The 21,138-nt window shown below is 40.9% G+C and overlaps 1 protein-coding gene across 6 annotated transcripts in view; it reads left to right on the forward strand.

Annotated features, from left to right (window-relative positions):
- The window catches only part of dscamb (Down syndrome cell adhesion molecule b), a 106,855-nt gene extending 91,631 nt beyond the window's left edge, over positions 1 to 15,224 (forward strand). Inside the window, exons 22-33 of one of the 6 annotated variants that reach the window (XM_073489360.1) lie at positions 370 to 468; positions 1,910 to 2,098; positions 2,527 to 2,817; positions 4,557 to 4,733; positions 5,143 to 5,173; positions 5,422 to 5,537; positions 5,694 to 5,858; positions 8,405 to 8,605; positions 9,024 to 9,326; positions 14,510 to 14,587; positions 14,729 to 14,905; positions 14,951 to 15,224. In XM_073489360.1, the coding sequence (XP_073345461.1) occupies positions 370 to 468; positions 1,910 to 2,098; positions 2,527 to 2,817; positions 4,557 to 4,733; positions 5,143 to 5,173; positions 5,422 to 5,537; positions 5,694 to 5,858; positions 8,405 to 8,605; positions 9,024 to 9,326; positions 14,510 to 14,587; positions 14,729 to 14,905; positions 14,951 to 15,054 (1,931 nt within the window). In that variant the 3' untranslated portion in view covers positions 15,055 to 15,224. Of the gene's footprint in view, positions 1 to 369; positions 469 to 1,909; positions 2,099 to 2,526; positions 2,818 to 4,556; positions 4,734 to 5,142; positions 5,174 to 5,421; positions 5,538 to 5,693; positions 5,859 to 8,404; positions 8,606 to 9,023; positions 9,327 to 14,509 lie in introns of all 6 variants that reach the window. The other 5 variants (XM_073489342.1, XM_073489371.1, XM_073489351.1 and 2 more) reach the window with 5 other exon arrangements.
- Positions 15,225 to 21,138: the final 5,914 nt, after the last annotated feature.

The raw sequence follows: 21,138 nt of genomic DNA on the forward strand, positions 1-21,138 counted from the left end.
TGACACAGTTGACCAAATTGACAAATACTAAAACTAAAGACATTTCCCGTACGGTATATACTTATAGTATTTTAGTTAGTTTTGTAATGTGTGCATGATATTGTTTCAGTTAGTTTATGTTTTTCTAAGTCTATTTAAAAAAAATTGTTCACAGAAAAAAACAATTGAAATCATGACAATGTGACATTTGTTGTTTGTAGGTCAGGGCATCTCTGCATCACTACAGTACTTCACTATAATGCTGTTTTGTTACATATTGTACATTTATCAAAAAGGTTGTGGCCCCTGTGATTTGGATATTACACAAGGACACATGAGGCAGTTTAAAACAAATACTAACCATGCGGTGAACTTTTGTTTTGTCCTCAGTCCCTCCTGACCAGCCACGCCTCACAGTTACAAAGACAACCACCACATCAATCACATTGTCATGGATACCAGGAGACAACGGAGGGAGCTCCATCCGAGGTGAGAGCAACACAGTGGCAAACAAGCACACTCAACAAACGAGTTTGAAACAGCACAGTGAAGAGTTTCACTACAACAATGTATACACACAAACATGCTTCAACCACATGCATTATACTTTATATAAGAAGAATCATCTCCCTTCAGCTCCCCATGACAGCCAATGTCACCTCCTCCTTTCCTCTGGTCTAACATTCCTGTTCTTGCTCCCGTTTCTCATTATTTGGGGGTCGGGCTGAATACCCAAGTCCTAAAAGGTAGATTAAAAAGCAGCGAGGAAGATTAGGTCTGTTTAAGTGAAAGATTAAAGCGCTCCATCTTAAAGAAAGCGCAATCACAGTCAGACGATTTGTGGTGATTTATCATTGCTCCTAATCATGCGGTTCCTGCCTGTAGAGTTGTAGTCGCTATAAAAGCTGCCCGTGATACCTTCTCTCTGATATTTGTTTTGCTTCCCTGCTTACAGCGTCATCCATCACCAAAACACACACACCTAAGCTTGCAATTGTCTATTTTTAGCCAGGCTTGCAGCGGGCTCTGGGGAAGGCAGTGCTGGTCGGTCGGCTTGTCCTCAGACTGTCACCGTAACACCAGACAACTATAACTGAATAATTGGATGGACTGCCATGAAATCTCCATGTTGTTAGTGATCTCAACGATGTTAGTGAGCTCTGCCTTTGTTGTTGTTGTTGGCAAACAGCACAAACACTTCCCACATGTTTGACACTTACTTATTTACTTAATTTGACTAAAACCAATGACTGTAGTCTATCAGCAACTGCAAAAAACTACTACTGACTACTGTTCAGCTCAAGTTAGGCGTTGTTACCTTGGTTAATGGACTGAAGCTGAGGCTGATGTGAGGATTCATAGTTGTTATATCATGAGTTACTAACATGTTATCCAGCTCCAAACCAGGTAAAATGAAATAAATACATCGGGGTATACATTTCCAACGATTATTAACACTTGGATTTTGGTAGGAATTGTATTGACAAGTCAATTACTGGTTAAAATGGTAACTTTCGTTTGATACAGTAGGAACACAGCATATCTACAGAGGGAGCAGGTCCTCTTCCACGGAGTCCGTCATGTTTCTACAGCAGCCCAGAACACACAAACCAAACGCTAGCTCTACAGAGGGCCTCTTGCATTTTTCGTGGTCACGGTTTAGGAGGGTGAGACAAGGGGTGTTCAGCTGTTCACCTCACTGCTAGATACCACTAAATCCTACACACTGGACCTTTTAAATGTGCATTCATAGTGAGATTCCTACAGTAATAATAGACATATGACATAATATTTATGACAATATGACAAAATGATGGTTTTATAAGTAAGACATGTAATTTATGTTTAAATAAAAGCAGAAAAGTATTTTTTGTAGAGTTACTAATTATTAATCTTCTGCCCCCCCTCTCTTTCACTTTTCTTTCCCCAGGTTACATCCTGCAGTACTCAGAAGACAACAGCGAGCAGTGGGGAAGTTTTCCCATCAGCCCCAGTGAACGTTCATACCGTTTGGAGAACCTGAAGTGCGGCACTTGGTACAAATTCACCCTGACAGCGCAGAATGCAGTGGGACCCGGGCGCATCAGTGAGATCATTGAAGCTAAGACACATGGAAAAGGTAAGGAGTGCCGTCCTGGGGGAACAAATTTGTTACATTTTGAGTTCTGAGTCTCAGTCAAAATGCAGTTCTGTGATAACAACTAATCATGTTGTCTGAGATCATTCGAAGCAACTTCTTTTGGGAGCCGTGTTCCGATAAATATATTTCAATTGCTCTCTAATAACTGTTGCGGTAAAATGAATTAAAGTAGGTAAGGGAATATTTTCTGTGCTTTGCTGCTGAAATTTGATGACGGGGTACGATTTTGTTTTCATTGATCTTAAAAACAAATAACTCAGAACTCCTGTTCATATTCCTTTGAGCTGGTTTACTTTTATTAATTTGACTTTCTTAATGGCCACAAAAGTTTTAATGGTTCGACTTTGCAAAACTTAGATCTCAAACTGTGAGAGGCTGATCATCTTTTCTCTCCGTCTTCTCCTCAGAACCGCAATTTGCCAAAGAACATGAACTCTTCACCAGCATCAACTCCACCAGGGCCAGGCTCAACCTGGTCGGCTGGAACAACGGCGGCTGTCCAATCACCTCCTTCATACTGGAGTACCGTGCTGTGGACTCGGCCACCTGGACCACTGCCCAGCGCACATCGCTGACCAAGAGCTACATCCTGTACGACTTGCAGGAAGCGACCTGGTACGAACTGCAGATGAAGGTCACCAACAGCGCCGGCTCAGCAGAAAAGAGGATCACATTCGCTACTCTCAATGCTGACGGAAGTGAGTTTGGATTAAACAGATTGTCACAGAGTTGCTCAGATATAGAGGATCATTGGATCAGCATCCGAAGCAACTCAGGGGTAATTTAAGAACCTTAAAAAAAGTAATACAACTTAACTTCAAACTGAAAATATGGCCACACATTAGATAACATGAATGACCGAGAACATGAGATAAGTATAAAGACCAGTGAAAAGGGTTTTCTTCTTGTCTGTTCTCCTTAATGGATTCTTTTATATCAGATTTCATCCAGTTTAAAGGTCCCATATTATACTCATTTTATACTTTTATTTATGGTGTCTAGTCAGAGGAAGGAGAGTTGAGGGCGAAGGGAAGAACTTAGACAGAGTTTAAAATTATTTACTGGTTTGACTGGTTGAAATTACTGTTTTTTTAACTATTACATCATCAGTTAAAACAGAGTTGCACCCTTTATTACATCTGTTTGTGCAATGTTTCAGCTTGGAGTGCCATTCTGCAGTTCTGCCCTACAGTCAAGTTTATGCCTTAAGAGTATTTGTCAAAACCACATTTTTGTCAGCCTTTGAACAAATTGACAAGTATTCTGACGGCTCAGCTGAGTAAGAAAACGGGGCTGGTCTTCAAATTCTCCACAGGGCCATGGTGTAGCTTAATTCGCCTTGGGCTACAGATTGTGTCAGTCATACACAAAGGAAGTGTATAAGCTGTAAAGAAGGATAGGAGGTGGTGAGAGCTGTGCTGCACTCCAGACTGTTCATTAATTTCCTTTGAAGGGTTTTGCTGAGACGTGTAAGCTGCCTGTCAAGATGTTATGTGTGAGTTGATGTTCTTTTGCATGTGTGTGTCTGTGTGTGGGCATGTTTGTGTGGATGCTATTGTCAGTTTGACAGTCAGTCTCTCGTTCAGCTCAGCTGTTGAGCAGCAGCCCAGGAGACTTACAGCACATGTTCAGTCTCCCACAAACCTGGTGCCCCAGCTTCAATGTACTATGACCAAAGAGAAAAATATATATTTCATCCATGAGATTAAACCCAGGGAAGGCAGGAAATATTCATGTTTTTTAAAGCAGTTGAAGATCCCAATTGTTTTTGTTTTGTTTTGTTTTGTTTTGTTTTTTTCCTCATGTCTGCATCAATTTTTTTCCCACAGTTCCAAAGAAATTAACTTCAGGTGAACTAAAGACTTAGATTTGCCTCTAGATGTGAATGTGCTCATCTGTATGTTATGTGTTGGCTCTTCCTAGGTTAAAGCCAGTGTGTTCTGAGAGTGGCTGCAGACTCCCTTTTTAAAAAATGGATTGATGGATGCTTAATTAAACTAGTAATATCAAAAGTAATAACATTTACAAAGCTGAAGTTAGAAGCTCATAAAGGGCCTAAACTACTTTTCTAATGAGTCAAGAACAGGCAGAATTGGTTATTAAATCAACTGGAATGCTGCTTAAGGGATTTGAAGGCTGCACATAAAAAGTCAATATTCAAACTTAAATCCCTGAGCAGTTTTCATCACTATAATCCTTGACTGAGCTGCACAAAAATGATTTTTTTTTTTTTTTACCTTTTACTTGCAGGAATCATTGTTTTTAAACCTTGTTGCACATTATTATTATTATTATTTGGTGTTGCATAAAATGAGCAAAATATTGTTTATTTTTAAACAAGGATGTCATATCACATCAAGGAAACATTCATTCAGATGAGGCTCTTGATGTCTGAGTATTCGTTTCTCATGACTGTCTGAATGTGTTTCTTTCCAAGGTACCATCCCTCCCCTGCTGAAGACCGGAGACCCCATCTCAGATAACATGTCAGGCAGCGGCGGTCTAAAGATGGTGGTGACCATCACCTCTATTCTGGTGGTAGCTGTACTGGTCTTTATCATGCTCATGGTGCTAAAGAGGAGAAGGAGGGAGCAGAGGCTTAAGAGACTCAGAGGTGGGTTTTCGTGCAGCTCAAGTAAAAAAAAACATGCACTTAATCTAAATAACATAAAGAAGACTGCACATTATTAAACCCTTAAGCATATTTGCATACTGTGTACATAGATGTTGAAACACCTGCCTACCTGTTTGCCTACGGGTAAACATACTCTGAAATCTATAAGCACACAGATGAAAGAAAATGTGCTATGTTCTTCAAATCTTTTGACACTCAAGTGTGTCTGAACTGTAAAAAGTAGTTGTCGCTTCAGGTCAAACAGCTCCATGTCAAATGTTCTGACTCTCTGACATGCTCTTATTGCCTTTTTCTAACTGTCATTGTCAGTGATTGTACAGTATTTTCACTGCTGTAGTTTATCAACTAGGACATTATGGTATTAACGCCCTCTTTGCTGACTTCACAGATGCCAAAAGCCTGGCGGAAATGCTGATGAGGTATGTGCACTTATTTTTAATTTATGCCAGCAGTTTTTCTTTAGGCAGCGAACATAAATCACAATGTAGCCCAGAGTTACAGGACCCATCAGTAAAAATCAAATACACTGCCCCACGGATATGCCGTCCCTCTTGCCTTCTTACAGCTACTTATCAACTCGAATGAAATTGAATTAGCATTTCTGCGATACAATGCAGAATCACGCAGCTAAAAAGTAATGGATTTTTTTATTCATTAACCTCCTCAGTAAGAACACTCGGACTCCAGACACAGTGAACAAGCAGCAGCAGACTTTAAGAATGCACATCGACATCCCCAGAGCCCAGCTCCTCATTGAGGAGAGGGACACCATGGAGACGATTGGTAAGATACTTCTAAATGAGACCATGTGCTCATTGGTCACCATATTCATTATGAATATGACTGATAGTTCTTCTTCTATCTCTGTCAAATGTTTTCCTTCTTTTCCATCCTGCTTCCCCTTTCCCCCTCTGTCTCTGTTGTTTTTCTGTCTCTCAGATGACAGGTCCACCGTGCTGTTGACAGACAATGACTTTGGGGAGACCAACAAGCAAAAATCCTCCACAGTGACCCACACAGTCCACTACCAGTCTCTGTCCCAGGCCACTGGACCACTGGTAGACGTGTCCGATGCCAGGCCTGGAACCAGTGAGTCCCACCACCGTCAGTGCTCAACATTTACTTCCTTTACTACTAACATGAATACTATTGTGCTAGTGCTGTGTTACTAATAATAACCTAATGTTGAAAAAGTGTCTTGTGGATAAAGCGGGGGTCGTGTTTTTATTTGGTTACTCTGCAGCCATGAATCTTTGCTCTGCTAATTTCCCTGCTGAATCTACATCGTTATATTCTTGTAGCTGGATGTCACTTTAAAAGAAATTTGCCTCAGCACCATAAAAAATAAACACTGGTAATAGCATTTCAAAGCGCATTCATCTGAATTACGTGCGCAGCAAATAGCTTTTCCACCTTGTCTTAGCTTAACCGTAGACTGCCCTCATACAGCATGTGAGCAGCCTTCCAGCAGCGAGATTACAAAGACACAGCAGCCACGCTGCACAGTGGCCTCTGGGCTTCTGCTGTTTGAGCTCCACTGAAGCAGAACTGATGAAGAGTAGCGATCTCCCTGCCTCTTCTTGACACGTCCTCACCTGATTGCCCCGCTCCAACTGGCCAGTTGGACCTGCACAATCAGATTAGTGATGCTCTGAAATTATTTTGTGCAAACAGTGCGAAATCTTGATATTTTCCCAATCAAATAACTAATATTCACTTTGGTAATAGTTTTAGTACAGATAGACATGCAGATAATCTTGTGCCAGTTGAGTGATTCAAATTTAAATTCTGTTTCTAATTTTACAGTATTGGACACACTCCTTGACGCCAGAGCACAAAAGGTTTATGAATTAAAATCACTCGACTAAGAAAAAGAAACAAGACCTTTCGTTGTTCATCCAGACACCGTCATCAGTCGTAAAACTTGACAAAAAACAATATCACAGTTCCACACTAACACAGACCTACAAACACAACCTCAACACTCGTCACAATCGCACACACATGCATTCACACACAAGCATATAGTCGTTTGATTGGTTCGTTTAGCCTGGCCAGCGGGGCATGAACCCACTTTGCTGACTCATGCCTTTTATTTCTGTTGGCCAAACACCTCCATCATTTCATCCCTCCATCCCCTCTGATAGAATTACTGTCTGACCTACTACTATTACCGGCACCATTCTTCTCTGCACAGATCCAATCCAGGCCTTTTCTAAAGGCTCTCATTCTGATTTGGCCCAGCGGTGCACAGAGCAGCAGCCTGTCTGGGTCAGGCTGAATATGATACTATTTATATGTCTGTATGGAGACAGTAAGAGCTCAAGATTGATGATAATGTCATTGCACTGAGCTGTGGGATGGTAATGTTCGGTGTTCAGTGTTCAGGTAAACTGTAGATTTGTATCAGAACACAGCAGGACAGACATATATTCACCCTCTCGTTCTTAGACTGCAGCTACAAATCATGTCCATTTTGGTTACTGATGGACACATCGAAACAGTAGTTTGGATGTTAACGTGGTCGCTGTGTGAATAATCAAAAAATAGGGTCGACTGTTAACTTTGTCTTGCAGGTTTGTGTCTATGGAGCATCAGGCCGCAGCTGCTGGCAGCAGATGTGTCCCTGTTGGCTTGAATTTGTTTGTTTGTTTCATGCCAGCCCAAAAGACATCTTTATTAAGTACAATGATGACGAAAGTATTTTATTTTCATTAAATGATTGAGAGAATAATTTGGACATGTAATACTCTTCTGGAGATAAACACAATTCTCATAATTAGATTTGAAAGTCAAATTTAAAAGAATGCAATTTGTACTATCAAGCAAAAGATGTTTGCTTATGAATGGAATAATGATTTACTCTTTTATTCAAGCACAACCCTGATTACGAAAAAGTTAGGACACTGTGTAACACATAAATAAAACACAATGTGATCATTTGCTAATCCTTTCTTTACATAAACTCAATTGAAAACAGTACAAAAACAATTTGTTTTGAATATTTAACCACACTTTCATTGATTTTTGTAAATATCTGCTTATTCTGAATTTAATGCCAGCAACATATTTCTTACAAGTTGGGACAGGAGCAACTTAAGACTGGGAAAGTTGTGGAATGATCAAAAAATCTGAAAAAATGATGATAGTATAATGATTGGGTATGAAAGGAGCATCCTCGAGGGGGCTCAGTCGTTCACCAGCAAGGCTGGGACGAGGTTAACTACTTTGTGAAACACATGACTGTATAAAGGATAAAACTACGTGGGCTCAGGAACAGGTTGTAAAACCTTGTCAGCAAAGCTTATTTGCAAATGACTGTTGTTATTTAGGTTATACACAACATCCCAACCTTTTTTGGAATCAGGGTTGTATGCTTATTAGTGTAATAAGGATTTACTGCACTAATATCTATTAAATCGCAGAATAGAAGCCTCAGACTTGTGTTCAGATCCCACAGAGTCGTTCTAAATATCTAAATGTATGAAAAATATGCTAATCTAAAACATTTGTCAGCACGTAATTGGCAGATGAAGCAAAACAAAATGATCTAGTCGGAGTAAAGTGCTAGTTAATGTTGTTACAGTGGACTTGGAGTAGCTGTTATTAACTCTGTTCTCCAACGACCTGTCCTGTCCTCTCCTCACCAGATCCCACTGCCAGACGCACTGCCAAAGCTGGTCCTGCCGCGGCACGGAGCCGCTACGCCAGCCAGTGGACTCTGAACAGGCCGCACCCCACCAGCTCCTCACACACCCTGACCACTGACTGGAGACTCCCCACACCACGCGCCACTGGATCTGTGGACAAGGAGAGCGACAGCTACAGCGTCAGCCCCTCACAGGATACAGGTAGAGTAGAGCAGGGTGGAGGGTGACTGTCACAGCTATCCAGGAACAACATGAACCCGCAGCTTTTGTTTATAACTAAAGTTAGAAAGTTGGGGTGTGTGACAGAAATCATGTTGCTTTTGTGATATTTTCAAGTGTCATGCGAACTGATTGGCTCTCACATCAGCCTCTGTGTGATTCAAAACATATTGGCAGTAGTTTTTTCCATTTGAAAGTGCAACTTTTGGGCGTACTCTTGGCTGAGGCTTCCAGGGTGTGAATCCAACTTAAACCTACATAGTTCCTCTGACTGTATTAGATACCACAAAAAACACAGAAAAAAACATAATTAAAGTTAAAGTTTTCTTGCATTTTATAAAGTCAAGTGCTGCACTGTGATTAAACTAGTGAATCCTGACGTGTAACATGTATTTATCAGATCGCGCACGGAGCAGCATGGTATCAACAGAGAGTGCATCCTCCACCTACGAGGAGCTGGCCAGAGCCTACGAGCACGCCAAGATGGAGGAGCAGCTCCGCCACGCTAAGTTCACCATCACTGAGTGCTTCATCTCTGATACCTCATCCGAGCAGATGACAGCAGGGACCAACGACTACACCGACAGCCTCACCTCCAGCACGCCGTCTGAATCGGGCATCTGCCGCTTTACCGCTTCGCCGCCCAAACCTCAGGATGTCAGCCGGGTCATGAACATGGCCGTGCCCAAGGCGCACAGACCTGGTGAGGAAGTGAAGTTTAACAAACAACTCATACAACCATTTATTTCCTTTACAATCATCGAGCAACCCCTCTGACCCTTTTCCATTTCAGCGGGCAGGATGTGGTGAGAAGAGGGATTTAAAGGTCCTGTGTTGTAGAAAGTGAGATTTCCTGTTTTTTGGTTATAAAGCAGGTCTAGGTGCTGTAAAGATACTGTGAAAGTACCATGGAGAAATGCACACAGTCTGTATTCAGAAACTGTGTCTTTAAACAAGCGGCAGGACTTCTGTAAGGTTGTGATGTCACAACTAAACAACCAGGATTTTTGCCGACAATAATAGCTTTTTATATACAAACATACAACTCCCACTGTTATTTTAATCTGCTTCCGTTGCTACTACAATCCACAAGCTAACAGTCAAGTGTAGTTTTATATGATTGGTCCGATTAGCCAAATCACACATAATTGGATAGATTTATACACTTACAAAAAGAAAAAGTGAAGAAAGAACAAAAAAAGACGGGATAACTAACTTTTTACTGTGTATTTAAACACTTTTCTGTAATCCATTAGCAATCTTTTAGACTAGACTATTTTATCTGGTGTCACATATGTTCTCTATTGAAAGATCAGTTGTCAATTATTCTGATGTCTTTGTTTCAAGCTGTTTTATCAAACAGTTTGTAAGAAATTAGGTTGCATATCTTGTATTACTTTTGTCTGTGGAAGCTCCTTAATTAACTGTAAAAAAGGATATTGATGGACACCTCAACCTACTACACTTCTGTTTTTATTCAACTTGGATCAGCCTTTAATCCATTCACACAGCTGCTACATACTGTATACTACAGTGCAGTCTCATTAAATCATTATTCTGTACATTAGCCTCTGGAAGTGTTACATTTTTTGTGTGAGTAGCACTTTGTTTTCCTCCAACATTTAGAGCCCTAAGACAGAAAGCATTCCAATCACACATCATGAACGAGCATTATGAGATGCAGTTGCAACGGCACCCTAGGGATTCCCTTTTATTGTAAGAAATAAAATGCCTTTTAGTGAAAGAAAAGAGAAAACTTTTCCCCAGTAAATGATGTTAGTTGTTAAACAACACAGTAGCTCTATCTCACAAGCCTTTCATTACATTTGCAGTTTGAAAAAAAAAAAACCTTCTGTGCTCTCCTCTCAGGTTGTAGTCGTCTTACCTTATGTGACCCTGTGTTCCTCCGGGTAGCCCTGCAGATCAATTACCAGTTCTAGCAGAGTGTGTTGACGGGCTGCTGACCACACACAGAAGCACAGACACTCAGACTCACAGACACCGTTTCCCTGACACATGTACACAGCTCATCCTTCACCCCATCTGCTGTCCTGTTAGTGTGTCTGGGGCTACTGATAATTAGCGTTGTTGGAGGTGTCCTGTCAGGGAACCAGAAATGTTGGTGTGTGTGTGTGTGTGTGTGTGTGTGTGTGTGTGTGTGTGTGTGTGTGCACGCAAGGGTACGTGGTCTCAGAATCCACAATTTGACCAGACAAGAGTTGAGGCCATCAGATCTGCGTCTTCAGTTTCAGCCCTCATTATGTTTTGAACGTTTGTGCACAGCAGAGCAGACTCATATCACCAGTTCACCAGGGAGCGAGGGCAACTAAAGGCTATGTGTCAACCTTATCTGGAACTATTGTCACTCAGTACAAAACAGCACTTTACCGCCACATTGGAGACAGTTCGGTGTAATACCAGACTCTTGGCCTTTCAGGTTGGTGTTTCATCGCTGAGTGCTAGACTCTGGTGTCAGTTACTTTGGGGGATAGATTATAGGCTGCGTGGCCTCTAAAGTTTCTTGGTGGGTTGTTGACTATTGACTATGTAACGAGTTGTGTTTTGACATTGTCCAAAAAGGATAATGCATGTTTGGTTTGAGCAGGAAAATTGGTAGTAGGGAGTCAGACCTCAATGTGTAATGTGTCTTTTCATTAGTGTGTTAGCATGTCTGTGTATTTCAGCTGACTCTATAGTCAATGAACTGTAAAAATATAGAGACATGGTTTTCTGAGACGCCTGCAGCAATCTGACATTCAATAATTACCCAGATACAGCGAGGGGCAGTTAGATTTACACATATTATTTTAATCACTGGATCTAGAGGGCTGAAAAAGAATCAAATTCTGCATATAAAAAGGTTTACTGTTAATTTCTTGTACTAACTTCTCCAACCATGGTACATGACTGAAAGTATGTAGAAATGGTGGTGGTGATTGTTGAACATTTCATTTTAAAGGGGAGGAATTCTAAATTAGTGGATCAACATCAGTACCATTTAGCATCTTAGCAATACAATTCAATAGGTGTTTGGTTATGGCCAACAATTATGTTGTGGCCCCCCGAGGGGAAAAAGTTTTGGGCACCCTGATCTATAGTTAAATTACTAGGAGACAAGGCACTAAAAGTGTTCTCCCTACACTTCTACAAACACAAAGTAGAGCGTATTACAGTATCAATGTATTGAAACCCAGACCCAGTGCGGAGGCCAGTTTGACTGACAGCTGGTGAATGACCCAGTTTCAACCCCGTCTCTGTCTCTGTTACATCTGACTGACCTGAACTGACCTCACTCGTCCATCGCAAAGGTCATCTCTCTCTCTCTTATTTCATGTAACCACTCTCACCTGATGATGTTGTTTTGAGAGTTTATTTATTTGTGCTCTTCTTCTTTAGTGCCTCATAAGAGCAGAGCTGTGTCCCATTACAGCTTGTTCCTCAGCAGTTTGCTCATAAACTTTTACAGCAGTGCTGGCGATTAAAGGCAGCAGGCAGCTTATGACAGGCCTGTAAATATGTTGTGTGTTCTGAGTGACATGCACAATATGGAAATATGGTGAGAGAATATTAAAACATTGCCCTTCGGCCGAAGATGCAGCAGACACTTACACAGATTAATGGCCTGGCAGAGAGTTGCTGTTGTATTGTGGTTACACATACTGTCCCATTACTGTACGATCGGCAATTTACTGGCTGATGAATTTTCAAACTACATTTCTAATGAGCTCCCACAGAAACACTCTAATCTATATTTATTCAATTAACACTCCTAGCCATTCATCATCTTTACTGGCACTAATAGGGCTTATTATGAAACACAGTAAATTACGCGTTCTCCCTGTGAACCCAGAAATCTGTTCTCCAAGGTCGCATGTTGGGTTGAATCTGACGGCCTTGTCTGCACTGAGTGCTCAGTAGCTGGCAGGGAATATATGTGTTTGCATACGCACAGTATATACTTACATTGGTGCACACGTGGGCTGTGTACATGTGAGTGTGTCTGCACGTGTGGGAGAGAGAGCACGTGTTGAATAGTGGTTTTAGCAAAGAATCGCGCACCTGTGCTGTAAACGCTCGTTGATCTCCGGTCTTCTGAAAGATGGATGTGGAGATGAACTCCTCAGTAGTCATGAAACAACGCACACAGATCCTCAGCTCATCAAGGGTTGAATCTCCAGTGTTGCCCACTGTAACCGTTTGTGAAAGAGTAATTTGCTCTGTTAAATATGTAATCCAATCAGTGAAAGGGGTACAGTAGCAGTAGAGGTACCATAAACTCACCGAACTGAATCAAAGTGTCTCTCCCTCTTTGTCTCTACTGCTTATCTAACACTTCAGACAATTGGTTAAAGATTGAAAAGACAGCTTTTAATCGTTGTATATCACTCAGTCAAGGTGTTAAATCTGACCTGGTTTATCTTGCTATGGGCCTTTACAAGTTAATCTGTCTGAGAAGGCTCCAGTTCCTCCTCTCCTACAGTGCATCTCAGCAGAGAGGGCGTTCGATGATTACTGAACGCAAGCTGAATCGGTGCTGTATATATATACATATATACATATATATATATATATATATATATATATATATATATATATATATATATATATATATGTATATACATACATATATATATATATATATATATATATATATATATATATGTATATATATATATAGGCCTGCAGGTGAGACATATCCCATCGTTCAGCTTCATCACAGTAAGAAAATGTAACTCAATAATCTAATATATAATAATCTCTAAGGTTTAATAGTGCAACAATGATAGCGAAGATAACATTGTAACATTCACCGCCCTATTGCATTATGTTCTGCACATATTTCCTGATAGCAGCCACTAAATCAAATAGAGTCACACTTGGTGAAAATTGGTATCACATTAAAATAATAGTTATGTGAATCATAATCCCAGAGGGGCCCGAGGTGAGAACATGTAGCAGCGTGAATGTGAGTTAAATATGGATTTTCTTCTCTCTGTGCAGTTCATTCAAACAGAGAGGATGGAATAATGCAAATGGAGTCTGTGGAGAGACTCAGACCTGTTGAGAGCACATACTGTACACACTGGGGATCCCAGAGAGCTCCTACAGGGACGAGCAGATACTCTTGGGTGGATGTCATCATGGTCATGAGGCCTCTGCGGTCTGGAAATACTGTATCATCCTATTTGCAGTCATGTCTTATCTGACAACTTTCCATCTGCACCTCTGATATTTTTAGTGTCTTTTGGGCTCATTGTTTTGGTTTTAATGACTGACACATTTACTTGTTTGAAATCCCACCATCAGAGTTTGCATCAAAAAAGCTAAAATGAATAAAAAGCTTTAAATTAGTTAAATTTAACTTGCCCAGCACCGAACAGCAGACAGACAGCTGGTGAAATAGAGATATTTCCCCTAGGTGTTGTGGTGAAAACCAAAAAAATGAGCAAAAAGGAAGAGTAAATATTGGACATACATACACAGATGGCGTCTCCAAGTCTGACTCTGCTGGATGTGTAAATAAACAACTGCCTGCTGTTTGTTCTCAACTTTTTAAAGGTCCAGTGTGTAGGATTTAGGAGGATACATTGGCAGAAATGGAATATAATATTCATTATAATAGAAGTAGATTGGTATCGACAGAGCTGTCCTCTTCCATGGAGTTCACCGTGTTTCTACAGTAGCCATGGACAAACCAAACACTGACTCTAGAGAGGGCCTTTCACCTTTCTTGTACATTTTTAGTGGCCATAGCTTGTTCTGCTATCCATAAAGACGATCAGCACTGCTTTAATGTTTTTTCATTATTGTCCAGCAACACATCAGAATATGACTGTAAACCGTAGTTGAACTAAACCTGTGTCTCTCCTGTGTTTTGTCTCCCAGGAGGAGAGCTGGTCCACTTGCCGCCTTACCTCCGTATGGACTTCCTGTTGAACCGTGGCGTGCCACTGGCAGCTCGCAGTGGAGGAGTCAGCAGCAGCAGTGGCAGCAGCAGCAGTGGAGGAGGAGGAGGAGGTGGTGGAGGAGGAGCAGGAGGAGGAGGAGCAGGAGCAAGCGGAGTTGGTGCTGGTGCTACAGGGGAAACAAGAGGAGCAGGTGGAGGAGGAGCCATGGGCCAGACCTGCCTGGAACCCCAGAGGAGCCGTACCCTGAAGAGGCCCCCTCCCATGGAGCCCACCCCCATGGAAGTGCCCTCACCCAGGGAGGTGCAGCAGTGGCAGCCAGGAACTGCCTCCACCCTCCCCCACAGGGATGTCCGAGAGAGGGGGGAGGCCCGGGGTGAGGTCCGGGCGGAGGTCTCCTCCTCGGGAGACCTGGCCCAAGCACAGGCTGCCAAGCTCAGCACTTCCCAGGAGTCACTGCTGGACTCCAGAGGACACCTGAAACAGAGCAACAACCCCTATGCCAAGTCTTACACTCTGGTATAACACTGGGACACACAGCGGACTGCTTCAGACAACGGGACTACTGCAGACACACAGGAGGAGGAAGGACAAGAGACAGACGACAGGCACAGGATGGACAGTTTTCCACAACAGAAATTGTTGTATATAGAGCCGTTTCTGACATGCGTCTGAAGTGGATGCTTTTCTTTGAGTCTGTCTTTCTTTCTTTCACTCTTTTCTTTCTTTCCTCTCTCGCTCTTCTCTGTTGCTTTCACTCTTTTCATTCTCTCACACCTCGTTCCTCTTCTGATGAATTTTCTCTCACAGTTTTTATTTTCTACTTGAGTATTCTTTTATTCTGAAGTGACAACATATGAGGATTGCCAAAATGATTTATTTAAAATTTGAGAAAGAGAAAAAATACTATTGAATTTATATCAAGGACAATTATAGTCATTATTATTATTACTATTATTATTATATAAAAACAGAAAATATCTAAAAAAGAAGAAGGGAAAGGGAGGAGGACTCTGGAGCACTCTGCAGGAGAACATTGCTTTCTTAATTTATTTTTATTTTATTGTCGCAGTGTGATGAAATCTGTGATTGGGTAACTGACGGGGTTTTTAGCACTACGAGGAGCCAACGGAGGAGAAGAAGAGTGACGCCGGAAACGACCGCCAATGCTGACCAATCGTAATGTTTTTCAACCTTTCTGACGACTGCATGGCGACTGATCAAATGACAATTAATAGGAATGGCTGGAAATCCAAAAAAAAAGAGAATTTTTGTCACACTATGAAATTATACAATGTGAATATATATAAAGAGATCACTTTTATTTGTGGATATTATGGGGAAAATGATTTGGTTAATAAAGTCCTTAGTCATGTTTGCACACATCTGACTTTGATTCATATCGGTGGAGCCTCACATCCGTCCCTGCTCTTGGTGGTTTCTCTCTTCTTCCTCCTGTCCTTCCTCTCACACTTTTAATAACCTTCATTCCTCTTATACTTTCCATTCAGACTGGTCATTTACCAGAAAAACACGGCAGTTCTCGTTGGTAAGGTTTAAAATCCTGAAAAACGTCAGTGGTTCCCAGTGTTTTCTTGCTTGTGTCCCTTGAAAACAAAACAATAACACAGGTTTAATGGGGTGTATATATGCGTAATATTTCTCAGATAGTTAAATTTGAGGAATAGAGGGGTAAAACTAAGCAGTATTTTTAAGAAAATAGCACACTCAAGCCTGAAAATAAAAACATATTTTATTTGTTTTGTTTATTTGTCACAGAGTATATTTTGGATATATTATATGTCGTGATTTGTTTGGGAACCACTGGTGTACATGATCAATTTTAGACCTTTTTGTAGCAGTTTGGGTACAATCAGACTTCCTTTCAGCACATTTTCACTGTTCTTTTCTGTTAAACTCACAGTTTTCTCCTCTTTCGCTTCCTTTTTATGCCATTCGACCAACTCACAGCACTCTTTTTGTATCCATAGGTATAACCAAATCTTTTCTACGCTTACTGATCTGAGGAATAAACTAAGGTCATGTGAATCCATTTTCACATGTTAGTGCTAATAACATCTTCCCTGATGGCTGTGTTGTCAAAGGGTCAAAGCGCTAAAAGGATGGAGGGTGGAAGTGAAAAGCAGAATGGCTGATATGGAGAAAAGTTAGTTAGTTATCACTGATTAAATTGTTGTTCAGTTACAGGGGAACAAACTCCAGCAAAGGAAAGACAAAAACAATTCCTTAAAATAAAAAAAATAATAATAAAAAAGCCACAAAATAACCTTTGCCAAGTGGTCACTGCACAAACACGAGTTATCTGACGACAGACTAAAGTTTATGCAACTGACGAACACCAAAGGCATTCTGGGAGCTTGTGAAAGTGCTTCCTATGTATCACCAAGGAACCTTGTGTATCACTACATGTATCATAAACTTCCTGCCCTTCATCTGCAGTTTGCATTAAACTGTAGCAACAGAGCGACATGGCATCATGTGGAAACAAGCTATTAGTTAACACACCTCTTATAGTTAAAGTTAAAAGGGTCATTCCACTGATTTATGTCAATTTACAAGTCATGAGAAGCACGACTACTGTACTTTAATGTCATTATGTTTTGGGATCGGTCTGAGAAGATAACTCTCATCCTGGGTTTGTTACCCACAGTACACATTTTAAAACATAGCCTCAGTTATAAACTGCAGGCATGGAGTGGTCAAATGAAACACGCTGTTGAGATGTGTAACGTCCAATCTTTTGGAGCTGGAAGGATTAAGCAACATAATTTCTCTGCCTTTTATACATTGATTTAGATCTCACAAGTCTTTAAACGCTACAGCACAATACTAATTCGCTGAGGTACCCTTAACAAGAAAATATCTGTCATTTATAGATAAAATTACATGTATATTTTACATTTCCCATAGATAATAGACAAAAGTTAACTTTAAAGCCTGTTGAAAAGTGACAAAAGGTGCCCTGAACAAAAAATGGATTCAGCAATAAACTGCCAAATTGACTTGTTGATGGGATTATGTAAATATATATATAAATATATATAATAAATATTTTTCTGCTTGACAGTAAGCAGAGAAAATATTTTCATAACAACAAACTGCACAACTTGAGCTCAAGCACACATCTATAATAATAATAAAACAAACTTTTGAGCAGGATTACTTATATGCAGAAGTTGCTTTCATGCAAAGTCCAACTCTCCCAGTTGCATCCTCACACCACCAGGAAGCATTTAAAACAACCTCAGCATGGCACAAACATTAAAATAACGCTCTTAAAAAGCATTAAAACAGGTTTGTAGTGATGCAGCTGTTTCTTGGGTTTTGATCAACAGATGGCGCTGTGCAGTCACTGAATTGAGTCCATTTGCTGCTTTAGGGAGTGAGCTTATGGAGTTTGAGCAGGTGGAAAGGGACGGTTCAGCACCAAAACTGTTTGTGACAACCTGGAGAGAGACATCAAGGGCAGCCCGGCAGTCTGTTCCAGTGCGTGTCTGCCATTTGCCGGAGCACACCACCCTGAAGACGGTGAATTATTCATGCCAGCGACTGACACTGGAACCTAGATCAGGTTTACACTGTCACACTGATCCCCACAGCGCCCGAGAATGTGGATGAGACAGCAGAGGCAGGGGAGGGATTGCATGCACAAAGTTACATATGCATATAAATACACAAGCAATATGATAATCTTTAGGGAAATCAGTACCGCGGATAAGTATTTATGTTGCTTCGAAGAAAATGAAAAATCTTGTTCTATATAGATGGTGTGCTTCTGTGTCATGCCGTGCAACAGAAATCATCGGCTGCATGTTTGAATACCAGAACAACTTCATGGAGCTGCAATAAATGAAATGGTCGCACAATATATAAAATCTACTGTGCATGAATGACAATAATTGCATTTTTCTTTTTTAAATCTGTGCCCTCCCTTCACAATGAATGAAGATGGATGGCACACCTGCACACCTGGAGAGACTTCATGACTGTGCAGTTGCCCTCATACATTACAAGGAAGCAGGACGGAGTGTTAGTGAGCGAGTCGCCTCCTGGCTGCAGGCCATAATCACACCTCCCACCGCGCTCAGCAGCCAGAGAGGGAAACTCCGAGAAAGAATAATGTGGAGAGGAAGTTTCAGATCTAATAGACTTTTAAAGTGGTCCCCAACCTTTTTGTTTGATGAAATGTGTTCATTTGAAGCGAGTTTAAGGTGGATGCTATGGCACTTTTGATAGGCCTAAGTGTTTAGGTCAGATTAACATACTACCTCATGGAAGCTGGATGTTTCAACAATTTATCATTTTTGCCTCACTACCACTTTTATCTTTTTCAACCATTATTCACTACTTTTAGCTAACTACCTACTATTTGAACAATTGAACTTTTTTTTAGCTAAATATTTCAACTGTTTATCAGCCTAGCCTACTTTCAGCTAACTAGCCTGTTTATATCCATTACTTTATTATTAATATCTTTAGCTAGGCTATCTAACAAACAATTCTAACCACTACTTTTAGCTTCCTCATTTGTCCATTTACTTTAAATGTTTTAATTTTAGCTGTTTATGAGTCACTTTTAGCTAACTAGCCTGTTTTCAACTGTTTATATCCAGTAGTTTTAGCTAACTATTTCAACTTTTTGTCCTCTTTACTTTTAGCATAAACTCTTTATGCATTAACTAGCTGTTTCAGCTAGGCGTTTTACCCACTAGATAGCTATTTTCAGGTAATGTTATTTAGTACCTTTAACTGGATAACTATTTCAGCTAATTACTTTTAGCTAACTAGCCTATTTAAACTGTTTATCAATTCATTTTAGTTAACTATATGCTAACCCTTTAAATTTGGCTACTTAGCTAACTGTTTTCAATCGGTTACTTTAGCGATAAAAATGTATCAATTATTTCAAGCTACTTATTTTAAGCTATCTCAATTAGCCTATGTGTGGGCCTACTTAAGCTTTTATCAAATACCTCAGCTGTCTAGTCTATTTATTTATTACTTTTAGTTATCTAGGGTGGTTTAGTCAAGCTATCCAACTCCTTATTCATTACCTTTAGCTCAGCTATCTATTTCACCCATTTATCCTTCTATCCTACAATCTTCCCTCATACCCTGTCAACTGCACAACTAATGTTACCTCTGGGAATCACTGAGATGGTATGATTGCGTATTTTCAGAAGAAGCGCTGGTCTGCCGTAGCATAAGTTCACATTTTTATTGGGATATTTCTTTTAATTGTCCACCGAGGATACCATAGCATGACGTCTAATGTCAGTGAACAGAAACAGGGAATAGACCAGTGCCCTCCCAACTGAGTTTTATAATGAGGTGTCTGAAGAGTTGGCAGCAGACAGCTGGGGTTAATTTAGAGAGCACAAAACGGAAGGACTTTCCCCCTGTGTTCACACAACCCTCCTCAAATCAGTCAAACCCTCACTTCTCTCTTTGGCCTCACAAGAACGTGCTCACTGTGTTTATCCATAACCATTATTTTTGTTCTCTGCTGTGTGCTGACCTCCCTCCTTCTTCTCTCCGTCTCAGATTGCTCTATTGATCCGGCAGCTTGTCTGTCCTTGTCCTCGGTGAAGGACTTGAGGAGCACAGGATGTTCCTGACAAGAAAATTGTTTCCCATGAGTTTCTTTTGACATATAGGGCAAACTGCAGGTTACTGGTTACTACACCACTGCACATTTTGTTCCCATGGATTAAGGCTGTGGACTTTTGGATAATGCATATCCTGGAGTGTTTACAAATGTTTGTACAGCTCGGTCAAATATTGACTTATAGCTGCTGTTGAAGAGCTTAAACATCATGGAAACAAATTCATTGACAAGGATAGCTGTACTATACTTGCTTTAATAGCGTTTAAAACATAAACACCAATCAGCTCGTCCTGCTGGGAAACTTTGGGTTCTGGCGTTCATGTAGACGCCACTTGACACACACCACCCGAACAAAGTTGCAAACCAATGGCAACGGTACTCCCCGATGGCAATCCCTGCCCGGAGACTCAGTGTCAGCCGAGTCTCCAAATTCCCTACATCCCAATCCGATCAAGCATCTGTGGGACGTGCCCAAACAAGCCCGAACCATGGAGGCCTCACCTCGCAACCCACAGGACTCAAAGGATCTGCCTCCAAAGCCCCCTGGTGCCAGACACCATCGGACATCCTCTGAGTCCTCGCCTCGACAGGTCTGATCCACGGAGGAAGGAAACTTTCCCTGATGGAACTGAAGTAATTTCAGTGTAAGACATAACATATTACATGCTACATAATAAGCAGGACACGAATACAGCCAGTGTCCGGGGTTTGGATCTCACCAAAGTCGCTGTATTCACTCTGGGTTTTGTAATGTGCTTTAGATAAGCTTCCACCAACTGCCTCACTGTATGCTGACAAAACTGATCTGATTTGAGCTCAAGCTGTCAACAGAGGGACTTAGAGAATAACCCATGTAGCGCGTCTTTCAAAGCAAAAGTCCTGCTTTTCAATGGGGCCTTAACGCTGGTGGTAAATAAGACTAAATCTTTCATAGTGTTGCATCATGTTTCATTATTCAACAATGATGGATTGTGAGAGAG

This window comes from Pagrus major, chromosome 2 (genome assembly GCF_040436345.1).
Source record: "Pagrus major chromosome 2, Pma_NU_1.0".
NCBI lineage: Eukaryota > Metazoa > Chordata > Actinopteri > Spariformes > Sparidae > Pagrus > Pagrus major.